The sequence below is a fragment of the Diadema antillarum genome, unplaced genomic scaffold, assembly GCF_040938485.1.
Source record: "Diadema antillarum isolate AM-2024a unplaced genomic scaffold, OU_Dant_1.0 scf00000098, whole genome shotgun sequence".
NCBI lineage: Eukaryota > Metazoa > Echinodermata > Echinoidea > Diadematoida > Diadematidae > Diadema > Diadema antillarum.
The window spans coordinates 2,588,559-2,603,452 of record NW_027270987.1 but is presented as its reverse complement, the minus strand read 5'-3'; the positions used below and the strand labels follow the sequence as shown (position 1 = coordinate 2,603,452).

Here is a 14,894-nt window from a genome sequence, read left to right as displayed (position 1 = left end):
CTATCCGTTTCTCCTCGGTGGTATAACATGACACATCTATAGATTCTATCTACCAATCTATCTTTATACATCATAATGTAATTATGTATAACCTATAATGTAAAACAAAATATGGCCTTCTGCTCAGAGGTTTTGAATAGACATAATATGTCTTTGTAAGATACAGAGACAAGAGTGAAAGAAAATACGCGAGAGAAGAAATGGAACGACATTTTGCCCCTAACTGACATTAGGCTTTGTCAAAAATAGTACATGCTTGTACTAAACTTATTAAACACGTCACAATGGGGCAAACATCAATACTGCTTTCATGCACACTTTAACCAGGGAGGTGGAAAGAGACTTCCACCTCCCTGCTTTAACATCTCATGACGTTTCATTCTCCATCTCTCTACATTAATTTTCTCTCTATCCCTCTCTATCTCTATCTATCTATCTATCTATCCACCCATCTATCTATCCACCCATCTATCTATCTATCTATCTATCTATCTATCTATCATCTATCTATCTATCTATCTATCTATCTATCTATCTATCTATCTATCTATCTATAAATCTATCTATCTATTAATCTCTCTCTCTCTCTCTCTCTCTCTGTCATACATGAATATAATGTATTTATACAAAATATATAACGTAACTTACACGTAAGCTATAAGGATATCAAGATGATTTGGCTTGGATAACTCTGAAAAAAGACAAAGTAAGTAAAAAGCAAAACAAAAACAAGATTAACGACTACAAAGCAAAACCACTGATCTCAAAACATGATCAACTTGCATTGACAATCGTTTTATGACTTGTGATATGTTCGTCTTAGAAGAGAGAATTGAATACAGAATGCCTTCTTTTTTTAGTCTTAAACATAAACTATATTGATTATTATACTCTATTGAATGACATGAATGCCTAACTAGTATAGGCCTATGCTGAGGAATAGTGTCATGAAGGTAAGATTACAAAGCAAATATGTTTGAAAGTAACGTTCGAATCTCTGTTCCTTGTAGTAACGACATTAGAAATGGTGGCCATATCTGTTTAGTGTTTAGCACAACTCAGAAGGAAAACAGATCATATAACCAGGCAGAAACGAGTGGAATCTTATTCGATCCCCGGACGCATCATGATGGATAGCAACTTTCAACAAGAGCACTAATATGATGAGATCGGCATAAGGGATTGGCGTTTTTGGTTATCATATCATATGACGTTGAATCTTCGACTTCAGAATTATTATGGGCAAATCGATTAATGGCAATGTTTGTATTCTTTAGTGAACACTAGCTTTAACCACCTTATAAATTTGTTTTTAATGTGTCTATAAGTGAAGTGAAGTTCGACGTCAGTATAGATAGGCAAGAAGTATTGATAATTTGAGTTTATAGGCCCCTACCAAGAACAAAATCCATTAATGACAATTTCTCTGTTTTCTTCACAGAACGCCCTAAGCCACCCCGACAACTTGCTTTTAACGTGTCTATAGTAAAGTGAAGTGAAGTGAAGTGAAGAGAAGTGAAATACTAGTAGTCTAACCGTCAAGTTTTCAAACTCATTCCAAAAATCATAATTTCCGGTCAATCTCTCTGGGACTGGCCACTCCAACCTGGACATTGTAATGTGAACGTCATGCCATTTGATATAACTTTCAGTTCCGACGGAGTATTTCCCGTGCGTGGCCGCGTATCGATCGTTCGATAGACTTCGTTTAGGATCACAGAAGTATAGTGTTATAGTCACTCAGGTCGATCAATAATATTGACTGGTCGGTAAAAATCTGTGTTCGTCACTGATTGTGTGAGCCCTGAAGGCCAAACGATGACTTTGTAACGATATTTTCTATCTCTAATGGGTTTTAGACATTATGCGATTGCGCTATTGCGTTACAACTGCTTTTTTTTTCCCCCAGCAGAATTACTCTAAAAGTCATCTGTAGGGGCACATACACATGGAAGTCTAGCCCAAATGGGATATCATAGGAGCATTACCAACATTATTTTCTGTCTTAAAAAAAAAAAAAAAAAAAAAAAAAAAAAGGCTTCGGAACACGGTACATCCCCCAACGAATTGGCCCCTCAGGTGTACCGAGAGGTGCAAGTTTTATGGTTGCTGCGTTACGGTGCGCCGATCTACGATGATTGACAGCAGGTTATCGCACACCCACTCGTACTCTTCGCCGATATCCGAGGCGCAAAGGCCGCGTATTTAGATTTTATGTCGTCTACGCAACATAAACACAACGTGACTGTCAAATACTAGTACTATGAGGCCTACGTTGGTGCCCCTCAAGAGTAAAAGACGGTATTGATTTTTATCATTTAGCTGCAAGACTTTATCAAGAATTCCATTAGTATGATCTGAAAGTCAAGAGAATGCATTCTGCTGAACGGTAAGCAACGTTCCTTGAAAAATGCTGTAAAACTGAAAAACGTGAGCATAAAACAGGGCAGTAACTGCAGGGAAGTACGAGGCTAGTCCCGCGTGTACAAATGTACGTCGTGTTCGACACTACCTCATGCTGCACTTGTAGATTCTAATTTCTAGTTGTAATTGTATAAAATTGAGAAGAGTAAAACCACCAGTTTTCGGACACTTAAGCTTTTCTGCAATATTTCAAACTCAAATGATACATACAAAATTATATCTTCAACACTATATGTTAAATATGTCAAACTACTTTTTCTCAATGTTGATTTTGTTGTACACGTAATAAATTTAAATTTAAATTTACATCACAAAATTTCACAGAATCCCAATAATAAGACTAAGAGACTTCTAGGTCTATCACCTTGTCCTTTGATAATCCCCCAGAATCTGTCCGGCCTCTCCAGAATTTGGATGTGTGCTATAACGATGTGTGTTCAATGTCAATGCATGTACAGGGCCGCAGAAAAATGCACTGCGCCATACCTTGTTGGCGCAAGGTTGCATTGGGAGCATTGCGGTGCCCGTATGTTTGGTGTCCGAATTCTGGCAAGTCGGCACTTGCATTCGTCCCCTGTAACTTTACATGTAGTCACTGCATCGGCACGTATGGAGATTTTGTTTTACTGTTGTGCTTTTGAGGATACCATCACACTCTGAGCTTGCAGTTAGCGAAAAATCTTGCAACAGAATGGCGTATTTCTCTATTTTTAGCACTTTTTTGGCGACCCTGATTCTTAACACGGGACTTACATTGTGCAGCTTTGGAAAAGTTGCACTGATTCTGCATTTTCAATGGTGAAATTTTGGATTTTAGATGGATTTTTGAAGGTGACTAAGGCACTTCACTGTTGTGAAGAACAGTGCCAGTAATGCAGTATGTGAAATGATGTGATATGCGTGTGTTTTGACAATTGAATTTGCTGGCTTGTGATAGTATCGGGGTTCTGGAGGCCGGCTGAACACTGGGGGTTTTACTCTATGACTGCATGAGAGCGTAGACTTTAACTTTCTAGAGTCTGTAGTTGTTTGATCTTTGATTTTGATTTGGCAAAGTTTTTTGGGGACCAGCCACCCAAAACTTTTAAATACTCCACTAAAATCCTACCTCTTGATCTTGCCACATATGCACATGTGTGTGCGTGCATCCGTGCATTTATTTAAGCCAAGCTACATAACAACGAAAAGGGTAGGGCAGGGACAGGGTTAACTGCGACCAGCCCGAATGCGAATGTGGATTTATAATAGGATTTTGGGTCTTAGACGGGGTAGTATCGCGACTAAATTCCGACTTAGATACCAAAAATTGCTTCAATTTGAATGCATACACATGTAGAGAACGGTTTATAATCCAATTATTGAAAACAGGATACGTTGAACAGTTGCTGAGTTGATTCCTCCAGTAGTTCATTTCTGTCCAAATTGATGACTTTGCATGATTCGGTCAAAAGGAATCTGTGAGAATAACAACTGCTCCTTATGACGGATTTGAAACCTGTGCGTATGCGCTAGCCGGTAGCAGTGTGGCCTGTAGACCAGGCACTTTTGCTGCGCAACATCGTGTGCTGCCCGATCGCTCTCTGCTGGGTACATTTTACTTGAATCCCTTTGCTCGCCACTGCACAGTAAAAGAGCCTTGTCCAAAGGCTAAAAACATTGCAACTTTCATGCATATTCATATCGCTGATTTTAGAGGTGCTTAAATTTGTGTTTCTTTTTTCATCGTACAGTCTGTTGACTCTGGGCGCTCCCGCAGTATAACTGTGTGAAGGAGTGCCCCAGGGTTAGGCCAGGGTAGAGTATGGTGTGGCTGTCACAAAAGGCATTCTTTCCTTTGATTTTTATATTTTTGATTTTTTTTTTTACCTCACAATGGCCCTAGTGACCACCTGGTGCACCACCCATCAGGTTAGACACTAGAAATTGCTAGATATGGGTGCTAATAACTCTGTACAGATGTCTATCACCACATACTGTAATACCGGTAGTTTTAAGTCATTCTTTGGTCACAATAATCATACCCTCATGGTCCATTAGTGACCTGGTCACTGTGCTTCAGGAATTCCCCTGTCCTTCACCCACTACATGTATCTAGGTCTATACAAGAAAACTAGTGCTACCACATCTTTTGAAATGCAAAGACTAGACTCATCTGTAGCTATGCAAAAGTGATTTAGACTGTAGTGTGAAATTTAAAGATATAGCTAGTAGCCTATTTAATATGGGTCTATATCTAGGATATTGAAACCGTCTGCATTAGAGAGATCAAATGAGGCCTAGAATCTACTACTAGATCTTTTTAATCACTTCAAAAACAATTTCCCATGTACTGACAGGGCAGGGCTTGCCTAAAGGAACAACTTTAGAGGAATCTTCATAAATGCAACAAAATTTTTAATTATTTATTTATTTATTTATTTTGGTTACAGCCACTGTACATCCAAGAGTATTACCATATAACACACTTATATATTCTAAGTTGTTATTCCTTTTGGCTGAAACACTTCTTGTGTCCCTTGCTATTGTCTAAAAAATTGATGGGATATTAGACCTGTTCAAAGAGATTAATCTTCTTTTTCATAGTGACTATTTTTCAAACATTTCCCAGATGAAAGTTTCCAGATTGAGAATGTTTAACCCTGTCTTTTTCTCTGTTCATTATCTTGCATTGACACTTTGATCACTCAAGAAAGAAAGAGAGAGAGAGAAAAAAAAAAAACTAGTTCAGCAAATGAAGACAGGCAGCATGTTGTTTTCTAAATTTCACGAATATCAGTCGACTCACAAAGTTGGCATAAAGTAAAAAAAAAGAAAACATATAGCTCAGTATTTGTTTAAGGTCGTCGTAGATCAAATTTCATGACCTGAGATTTGTATTTTTAAGTGTGAGCATTTTCAAAATTGAGAAACTGATTGCAAAGATTGTTTCAAACTTCACTTTTGAAAGTTTATCTTTTAATGGGTGCCAGCAAAATCATGGAAAAATGATTAAAAGTCAAGTATTGTTTCTTTTGTGATACAGTACAAGTTCTCATTGTGTGATTATCACAACATACAATATGTACTGTATGTACATGTTTGAGTAGAGTCAAGTTTTCTGTCTTGGTTTTTATACAATTTATGTTTAGGGTATGACCCAAATGTATCCTTTTTGTTACGAAATGTTAGTTGTTTTTGAAAGTTTTATAGCACTTCATGTCAATCTTGTAGGATCCCCCCCCTCTTTTTTAGTATAATATTCACTTTTCAACCTCAACTGAGGGTGTTAATTTATCAATATTTTTTTTTTAACAATTAGACAACTCATAGTTTGTACCAGGTTCACACAGGTTTCTTTTTTTTCCTTATTTAAAAAAAAAATTATGAAAAACCACTGCATGTGTAATTACTTAAACACAGTTTATATCATGTCTTTATGCATAGCATTACTGTAGAGCAATTTTCTGTAGAAGTTTAGCCAGTGAATTTTCACATGTGTATGACACTTCAAACAGATGAAATCTTTAGAAAAATTGTGATTTAAGATTTTACCTCCATCAGGTTGTGTTTTTGTTAAATATTGTTTGTAGTTGACATCTTAAGCTGTTAGCAATACTGTTTTGCAAAGTTATCAATGGATTTTGATTTAAAAAAAATATGGGTCATGTCCATTATGGTAAAGGGAACAGGTGATTATTATCAATTTCTTTGTGTTTGAAAAAGGAAGCATGCACAATTCTATGACATTAGTGACCCCATGGCTTTTGGGGAGGTTTGTAGTCTCAGAGGGATTCTATTTGTGTATTTTGCTCTTGTAAGGGCCGAACAAATTGCTTTTGGTTTATAAAATAGGTTTATTAATGGGTTTATATCATGACTTGAGTCCAGATAATGAGTTTCCATGCATGTTGGCGAAGTAACAAAGTGGCAATTTAAGAGAGGAAAAAAAAACAACAACAAAAAATACCCCAAATTCTGTTTGGTCAACTGCAAATATATGGAAGTGTATTTTTCCCTTTGAAGCAATTTCTGTAGATGTATCCATTTGTTTGTTTGTATTTTTCAAATTTGGGGTAGGGATGTCTTTTGTACAATGTGAACTTATTCCATGGTTTTGGTGTCTGTTCAAGTCTTCTTTTCCTTACATACTGCCCTCTGTTGGGATAACAGTTACAGTGTATTACACTTTGAATTGTTGACATACATGTAATATGATCTGTGATTTGTATTAAAAATAAGGCATATTATAATATTCTCAATTTGCTATTTTGGGATGAAAAAGACTCAGAATGCCAGTGTTCATGTGTTTTTTAAGTTATTGCAGGGGAATATAGTTTTATAGGTATGCAGTTATATGGATCATAAACATGAGTATTTAGATATTAATAGTGCACCCTCATAGGCAGCTGTACAAGATCACTGCATACAGTAATCACTGTGGTCTATGATACTGTCAAGGTATACAGTGTATGGTGACATCACGGAAGTGCACTTCCTACATATCATTTCAGTTTCCCTACAACTTATCAAAAATTACTTCTTTCATTCTGAATGCGTTTCCTTATAGATCACAGACTAAGTTCATAACTGTACAAATTGTATGGATAGCATTGTCATGCTAAAATTTATGATAGACCAGCACTCAGCTTAATAAGCACATTTTTTTCCTGGTGCGGTAAGTATTATCATTTTCCGTCTGTTTGGTTTCTGAAGTGGGCGTCGGTGTGTTTACTCTGAGCATGATCCCAAGAGTATTCAGACAATTCCAATTTACATAGCCTTGCTATGTTTTAAAGGGCTGTTGTTACTGTGAGTGTTAATGGTTTCCTGCATTTTCCAGGTGAGCTTACAACACAATAATGCTACATGTACTGCTAAATGGGTCAATAGAATTTAAAAGTCATTTTGGCAATATCTGAATTTGTTTCCCTCATCATAGCCAGAGGTTTGAATCTAAAAGCTTGTGAATGGTGCTTTGTGGTCTCGTACATTCCATGGATGTTTTAATGGGGGAATCATTGTGTGTCCATTGACAATGTTGATATCTTCTTGGACCATATCCAAGTTTATGCTGTTATTTCCTTGAATTGTCCTGACAAGAGCACAAGAGGTTATGGATTGATGCGAGCTCTTCATATTGTTAAGAGTAACACTGTATCTTCTCACCACTAAGTGTTCAGTTAGAATGGACTTTTTCACAGCTCTGATACAATGTATGGGGAACATTTTGTGCATTCATTAGTTTGTTGTTGTTTTTTTTTGGGGGGGGCATAGGAGAGGATAGGGTGGGGCGGGAAAAGTCTGCACACTCAAGAAAATGTTTTCAAGATACTATGTTGCTATGTCACAGAACAGCAAATCATTTCATTTCATTATTTTTCTCCACTATTGCAATGAAACAGTTTTTAGCCCTGTGTATGCATTTCTGCTTTTTACCAAATGTCCATAGTTTGCATTTTAGAAGGCTGAAATACCTGTAAGATCGTAGTAAATGTTTTCCTGATTGGTAGTCAAAAAATAGGTCAGCATTTGATTTACTCCTGCACACGACACAATATCTTTATATAGGGAAATTGGAAATATTCTATTTGTCTTGTAAGTCAACAACGCAGTAGAAATAGTCTTGTGCTTGTTCAAAAAGAAATTAATCTCGCTAACGATAAGCGTTCACTTACCAAAGACCTGTGATTTTTTAAAAAAAAACTGTAAAACCAGATATATGTGCAGTATGAAAGTTTTGTGAATTGGAGCTGATGGCCTTTTTAGCTCACCTGAGCCAAAGGCTCAAGTGAGCTATTGCGATCGCTCTTCGTCCGGCGTCCGGCGTCCGGCGTGCGTCGTGCGTCGTGCGTCTTGCGTCGTCCGTCGTGCGTCGTGCGTAAACTTTTTACATTTTCATCTTCTTCTTGAGAACCCCATGACCGATTTTCACCAAACTTGGCAGGTAGCATCCCTAGGGGGATAGGATCTCAATTTGTTCAAATGGGCACCATGGCCCACCTGGGGGGCCCCCAGGGGGGCCCAAACACCCTAAAATGAATGAATTTTGACCAAACTTATGCCCAAGTCACATATAAACACGGATGCTCAAGGATCTACTCGGTGATCCGGGAAGATCCGGGGACGTCCGGGGAGATCCGGGATTTTGGTATGACTGTAGACACGGTATCAACACGGCAGCTACACGGATAAGGCCGGAAGAGCGTGGCGTCTTCACGGACAAACACGGCATCTACACGGCATCTACACGGCAGCCACACGGACCACCTCGGATTGCTCTGTCAACACGGCAATCCCCGGATGACGCCGGATGTTTTTGACCTCCAAAAGTTGCCGTGTTGGCCTCCTGGCGTCAACACGGATCTCTCCCCGGATCAGATCCGGGGTGGTCCGGGGTGAGCCGGGATGTCTATGTGACTGGGGCATTAGCAGGTAGCATCCCTAGGGGGATAGAATCTCAATTCCTTCAAATGGGCACCATGTCCCTCTTGGGGGGCCCTTAGGGCCCCCCCCCCCCCCCACACACACACACATTAAGGAATATTTAAAATCTTCTACTCTAGAACCAGAAATGATAAAGCAAAGTTAATACCGTGAGTTTGTACATTGATGACTTTAGTTCCAAGTTTGTTCATTGCAGATCCAGGGCTGCCTGCCCCCCCCCCCTCCCCCACCCTGGAGTTGAAGGGGGGGATCCATATAGACTGCAAACCTAAGTTTCCAATGTTCTTATTTTAGAGTGTGCAAGAATGCATGGAAGGTGAAATTGCGATACTCAGGTGAGCGCGTGACCCCTGGGTCTCTTGTTTGCAGCATGAAATTCTTGAGAATTGCTACTTGCATTCAATGCATAGTGTAGACAATAACTTTTGCATGCATTATAATATCTCGAATCTTGGCTCGCAAAATTTGCAAAAATTTCATGCATGCGAAAATTTCTGGTTTTATAAATGTCTCCCTCTAGTAGTTATTACTATATGACAGTGATTACCAGTACAAGTGTTAGGAGTACTGTAAACGTGGAAATTTTCGCGGTACATTAATTTTCGCGGATTTCGCGCTACGCTCGGCTAGCGCGAATTCAAAAACGCGCGAATATATCTTCACAATTTTCTACGCACATTTTGAACGGGATGAATTGTGTGCGCTTCATCGATGATACTGCTACGTAGTACAATGTACAGGCATGTTTACGCTACTAGTACTGTGCGAAGAGACGATACCCTAGATTGCTGTGTACTGTAGCATGCATGTGTGCACCGCACGCATCGATGCTACAGTCCCCCGTGACTACGGTACTAGAGTCACAGCTGTACTACCTATTTGAGTGCTTGTACTCGCAGTCGAGCCGCTCGCTACGTCGCTTGTCGTACGCTGGCATAGCAAGCTATGTAGCAGAGGCTTTGGATGAAAGCAGTGAATGTGTACTACAGTAAAGTAACCTGCTGCGGAGCGCGAATTTAAGAACCCGCGAATACGTTTTCGAGCCGCTCAGCGCGAAAAATTAATCGCGCGAAAATATTGACGTTTACAGTAGTCATTGTGCTCAATTCAGAAATCTATTAGGGCATTCCAACCCACAGTCCTGAGACGATAATAAATGTAATTAAATACATGTAATGTATACATGCCTGTCATGGAAATAATACATTAGGTAATACTTTTTGCCTTAGTATGTTTATCGCATACTTTGCATACTGTTAATAAGTATCAAGGGCCTTATGGCAGTAGGCTGTTCTTTATGAGATGAGAATTGAAGGGGCATTAATGCTGTGCAAAGTTTGTAACAATGTTGTCCTTATTCTCAACTGATGATCTGTGTTTGATGTTTCTTTAGACTTTTGATTACTTCAAGGTGCAGTTCTAGTGTGTCCTTTAATGCATCAAGCTGCCATAGGTTGCTATGCCAGATATATGTACATTGTAGTGTTATAAAATGCTATTTTTAGGGTACTTTATGTACCTGCGAGTTCAGTGGCATACACTGCACAAGCAGAAACCCATGTTTTCTCTTGTTTATTTATCGTACACAACATGAGACTGTAGATTTACATGCCCTTTGATGACACACAGGAGGTAAGGTGTAAATACAGCAGTGAAATGCAAGCCCTTTTCAGGATCATTCATGGCTGAGGAATCATTTTATTTGTAGAAATATCATGGTTGCTGAAGTGTGCAGGCCTGCTTGAGATTTCTGTACTCTGTCCATAACACCACATGTTGTTCAAGAGGTGCACAATATTTCATGCCATGTTAATAGAAGTATGTAGAGTAAGCATTGCATATAGACTTTGTTTTATTTGTGTAGGACATCCCCAACATATAGATATTTATCTTTGTTTAAACATACTGTATACACCAAATATTTTGCGAGGTTTTTATTTTCACGAATTTCGTGAGTCAGCTGCTATTTGCGAAATTAAAAACACGCAAGAATATTGACTCTGATCCTGATATGAATGTGATATGCGTACACATTTCTCCGTTCAGTACAGGACTCCACGATCACGAATTTAACCACTCGCGAAATCGTTTGGAAGTCTCGATTCTCGAAAATTTAGACTCGCGAAATGTATGGCGTATGCAGTAAGTAAATACAGTACATGTATGCATGTTTCTATACCTAGATTGGATTACTTGTAAACTGATGCAGATGTTAATTATAGTAATATCATAGTGTTGTGACTATAACTTTGATCCTCCAAATTGATATCTTGATGGAGGAGCAATAGACCTAAACTCTCAATGCATAAAAAAGAAAAAAAAAATGAACAAGTGAACAGTACAAATCATCTATAGACAAATACTGTAATGAATGTACATTAGTTTGAGATATAAACAGGACATTGAATCTTATATTAGAATTATTACATGAGTATACATGTATGTATATTGACAATATCTTTATCCGCCCCCCTCCCCCTATAGAAATTGTACGGCTCACCACATTGATTGGTATTTGAGTATTCCAGCTAGAATTGTTTAGTTTTGATGATTGCTTCCAGCAAAGAGATTACTACTGCAACCCTTCACTCTGCCACCTAGTTATGACACAATTGCAAAGATAACATTTTGCGTCACCTCCTAGAGCCACGGGATGGCAGAGAAGTCTGTTACCAAGAATGTCTCATAGGAGAGAGAGAGAAACTCGTGTTCTGATTCCAAGGCAGCTTGAGCTTGTGATAACAAACGGGATATCTATCCACTCCAGCAGCCAGGGGCTCGGAGTGAAAAGGATACGTTTTCGGTGCCAATTTCACAATTCGTAGCAGAGATATTTGTCAGTGAATGTTCAAGACAGGAGTTAGATATATGTTGCTGTTTCTTTTTTCTGTGTAGTGTTGTCATAAGTTGAACATTTCAGACACATAGACAGTGTTTAAAAACATGTTTCTGTTTTGTTATACTGTCAGGCCTCCCTGCATTCTCTGCTTGGCTCTTGTGAATATAAGTTGCCTTTAACGTATCAGAACAGTTTTATCTTGTGTGTGTTGAGAATGGATCACATGTCCAGTGCAACTTCACAGGAACTCTGCATGTATCTATACAGCAGTGACAAGTGGGTACTACATATAGATGTAGAGGCAAGCCTTGTTTATCTGTTGTAATAATCTCATCCCCCCTCTCTCTTGCCCCCGCCCCTCGCGGATAGATTTTATGCAGATTTGCATCGACAGGCTATGCATTGCGCATGCAGAGAAGCAGAGGGTAATGTCACGGCTGTAGTGTGCCCTGGTTTTGGGCAACCCTGTAAAAGTTCAACCATTTTAGTCGTGTGTTGTTTATAATGTTTGTAACAATCACAGTCCATCACTCTTTCCCCCATGAATCGTACGCACATTTGTTTTTCTCCACGGGATGCGCACCTCCTAGGGTTCGGGAGGCCATCCCAAAGTCGATATGTTGTGTAGATACCCTGGATGAGTGCAGCCGTTCAGAAATTCGCCCGCTGCGGGGAGCTGTAAATGTTGCATACAGCCGCCTGCAGCATCCCAGGTATCGGCTGAGTAGGAGGGTACGGAGCATAAAAGAGAGGGGCTGATAGGGCCTCTCCTTTCTTCTCCACCCATAGCCGCTTAAATTCAGAGTTGGCTAAGGGCATTAATGATGCCATTTGAGGTTTGACATGCTCCTTTAATTTGTGTGTTCGCCGTCAGTGACAAAAATCAGCAGAATGCAGTGAAGAGGGTTAGGTGCAGAATGAAAAAAAAAAGAGCAAAAGAAAAAGCAACAATTGCTATATAGATTTAAGGTTGTTTCTGTACTGTGCAGTCTGCTCAGCTAGTGCAGCCATGATTAGTACAAAGTACATCTTCCTTGAGTTAAAACTATTACATCTCAATTGATGTTTTTCTGTCCCAGTGTTTTTAAGAAGATGACAATTTGTGGAGATAGTCTCTGTCCAGACCATTTTACCTATTGGAGCAGACATTGATATGGAAAGGGAAGGGAGAGTAGGGGCTATGAAAGTTATATTTAAATGAGGAAGTCAGAATAAAAGGGCTAAGGTAAATCAGCATCATAAAATATACTGATACCATGCAGTATTGGTTTCACTGGGAATCACAGGCACTTGCTGTGTAAATGTACAAGTTGTATCTACATCAAGAAGAAACCCTTGTGATTTCTATTTTCTCATTTTGCTTTCAGGACAGATACTGTAGCACTTCCAATCTCTTGCCATCCTTGGTTGATAATCCCCTGTCAACACAATACTACTCATCCATAGACTTGACTACATAAATTTCAAGTCTACTCATGCATAGAATTTTAGGAGCAGTTATTGTCAATTTTGTTAGTTGTTTTTAACAGTTGTGATACATTGTGTGTATTTCATTTTCTTTCCCTTGCATTGTGAAAGAGATACATAGTAGATTAATGCAGGAATGAAGCTACTCCCTGAAGTCACACAAGCAAGTCATCTCCCTTGTAAACCAAAGGGGAATGAAACCCAAATCGTGTAGATTGAGTGAATGCTTAAATATTATTAGAGCACATCAGTGAAGTTTGAAAAAAAATCAGACAATCCATTCAAAAGTGACAAATTCTTAGAGCTTCATTGCTGTCATCACTTTGTGATGCCCTACTTGGACAATGATAAAAAGAAAATAGACACAGAATTCTCTAGCAGGGTTGCACACTAACCCATTTTTTCGTAATGGTCCTGTACAATTTTTAAAACTTGCCCCGACAATGTTATTTTACCTGTCATGTTGGACCAATAAATTTAGCAATTCCTGAAAAGTTACTGGTCTGACAGTGATTTTTACTGGTCTGGGACCGTCGGACCACTACCAGTGTTCAGCGTTGCTCTAGGATTTAAAGAGCTCTTCAGTTGCCTCTTTCAGAAGGCAGAGGGGAATAATATTACCCTCAATATTATGTCAGTAACAAGTTGAAGGAATGTGTACTTTTTATGAACAAGTGAATTTTGAGGAATTCTCTCTGTGTTGATAATCAATTTTTATCGTCTAACTGTGACATCATGAATTGTAGTCTTCTTTTCCAGCCATGGTGATACCAAAACTTTAAAAAAATTCATAACTCTGGAAATGATCGGCTTAATTTCATCAAACTTCACTGATGTGTTGTATTGATATTTTTGCATTGGGTTTCATCCTCCTTGAAGATGTATGCTCAGGTAAACTCTGTGTAGTGTACCTGTATCCTTCGCAGAAATGTAGGTCATGTGCTCTGGGAGTTCACATAAAATTATGTAAACACGTACAGTAGGCATAACCAGCATCTTAAGTTTTGTAATGTGTATTTATAAGCAGGAAAGGGAGCATGTACGTGTACACATACCTGTGACTGATAGCTGTGTTCTATGGATGGTTACACGTGAATCAAGATGCTGAGAATTGTGCATTTCTTGCCCTAAAAACAACAACAACAGCCACCACTGCCACCACTACAACAGCAACAACAACAGCAATGACATTTTTTTTGTTTTTTTTTTTTTTCTCAAGGCTAAAAAGGACCCAATCACAGGAAATGCTGATCATATGATTTAGGAAGATGATTACATGATATTTGACCAACGTTGCTCTCTTACCCTTTGTATTTCCCACTCTGCACCAATGTCACGAAACAATTGTCAGTGAGTCAGGATCATTTACCCCCCCCCCCCCCCATATTTATTACTGTACCTTTTTTTTTTTTTTTTTTAACATCACATGGGAATGTCATATTGTCACACCAGAGTGGAATGGCTAACTGATAAATGACTTCAAATTGAATTAGTAAGTGAAGTCGTGTTCAACAGTCACATGGGGTAAAATTGCATCACTGCAAAGGGTAGGTTGCACCACTACATGTATCTATGCAGCAGCTCTCTCAATACTGCCATTCACACAGACAAATTTGTGGTATGTTGATAGTGATCCCAATACATGTACCAAGATTTTTATTCCTTTTTTGCACTTGTTCAGATGGACAGAAATATCCTGCTAATTGCCGATTTTGATAATTTGTTGACCAAACTTCACATG

General features: G+C 38.8%; 1 protein-coding gene across 1 annotated transcript in view; it reads left to right on the top strand.

The window, feature by feature from the left end:
* Positions 1 to 4,296: 4,296 nt before the first annotated feature.
* Positions 4,297 to 14,894, top strand: part of LOC139718660 (uncharacterized) — a 132,409-nt gene continuing 121,811 nt past the window's right edge. The window contains exon 1 of the mRNA XM_071630118.1: positions 4,297 to 4,332. Within this exon, the coding sequence (XP_071486219.1) occupies positions 4,297 to 4,332 (36 nt within the window). The remainder of the gene's footprint in view (positions 4,333 to 14,894) is intronic.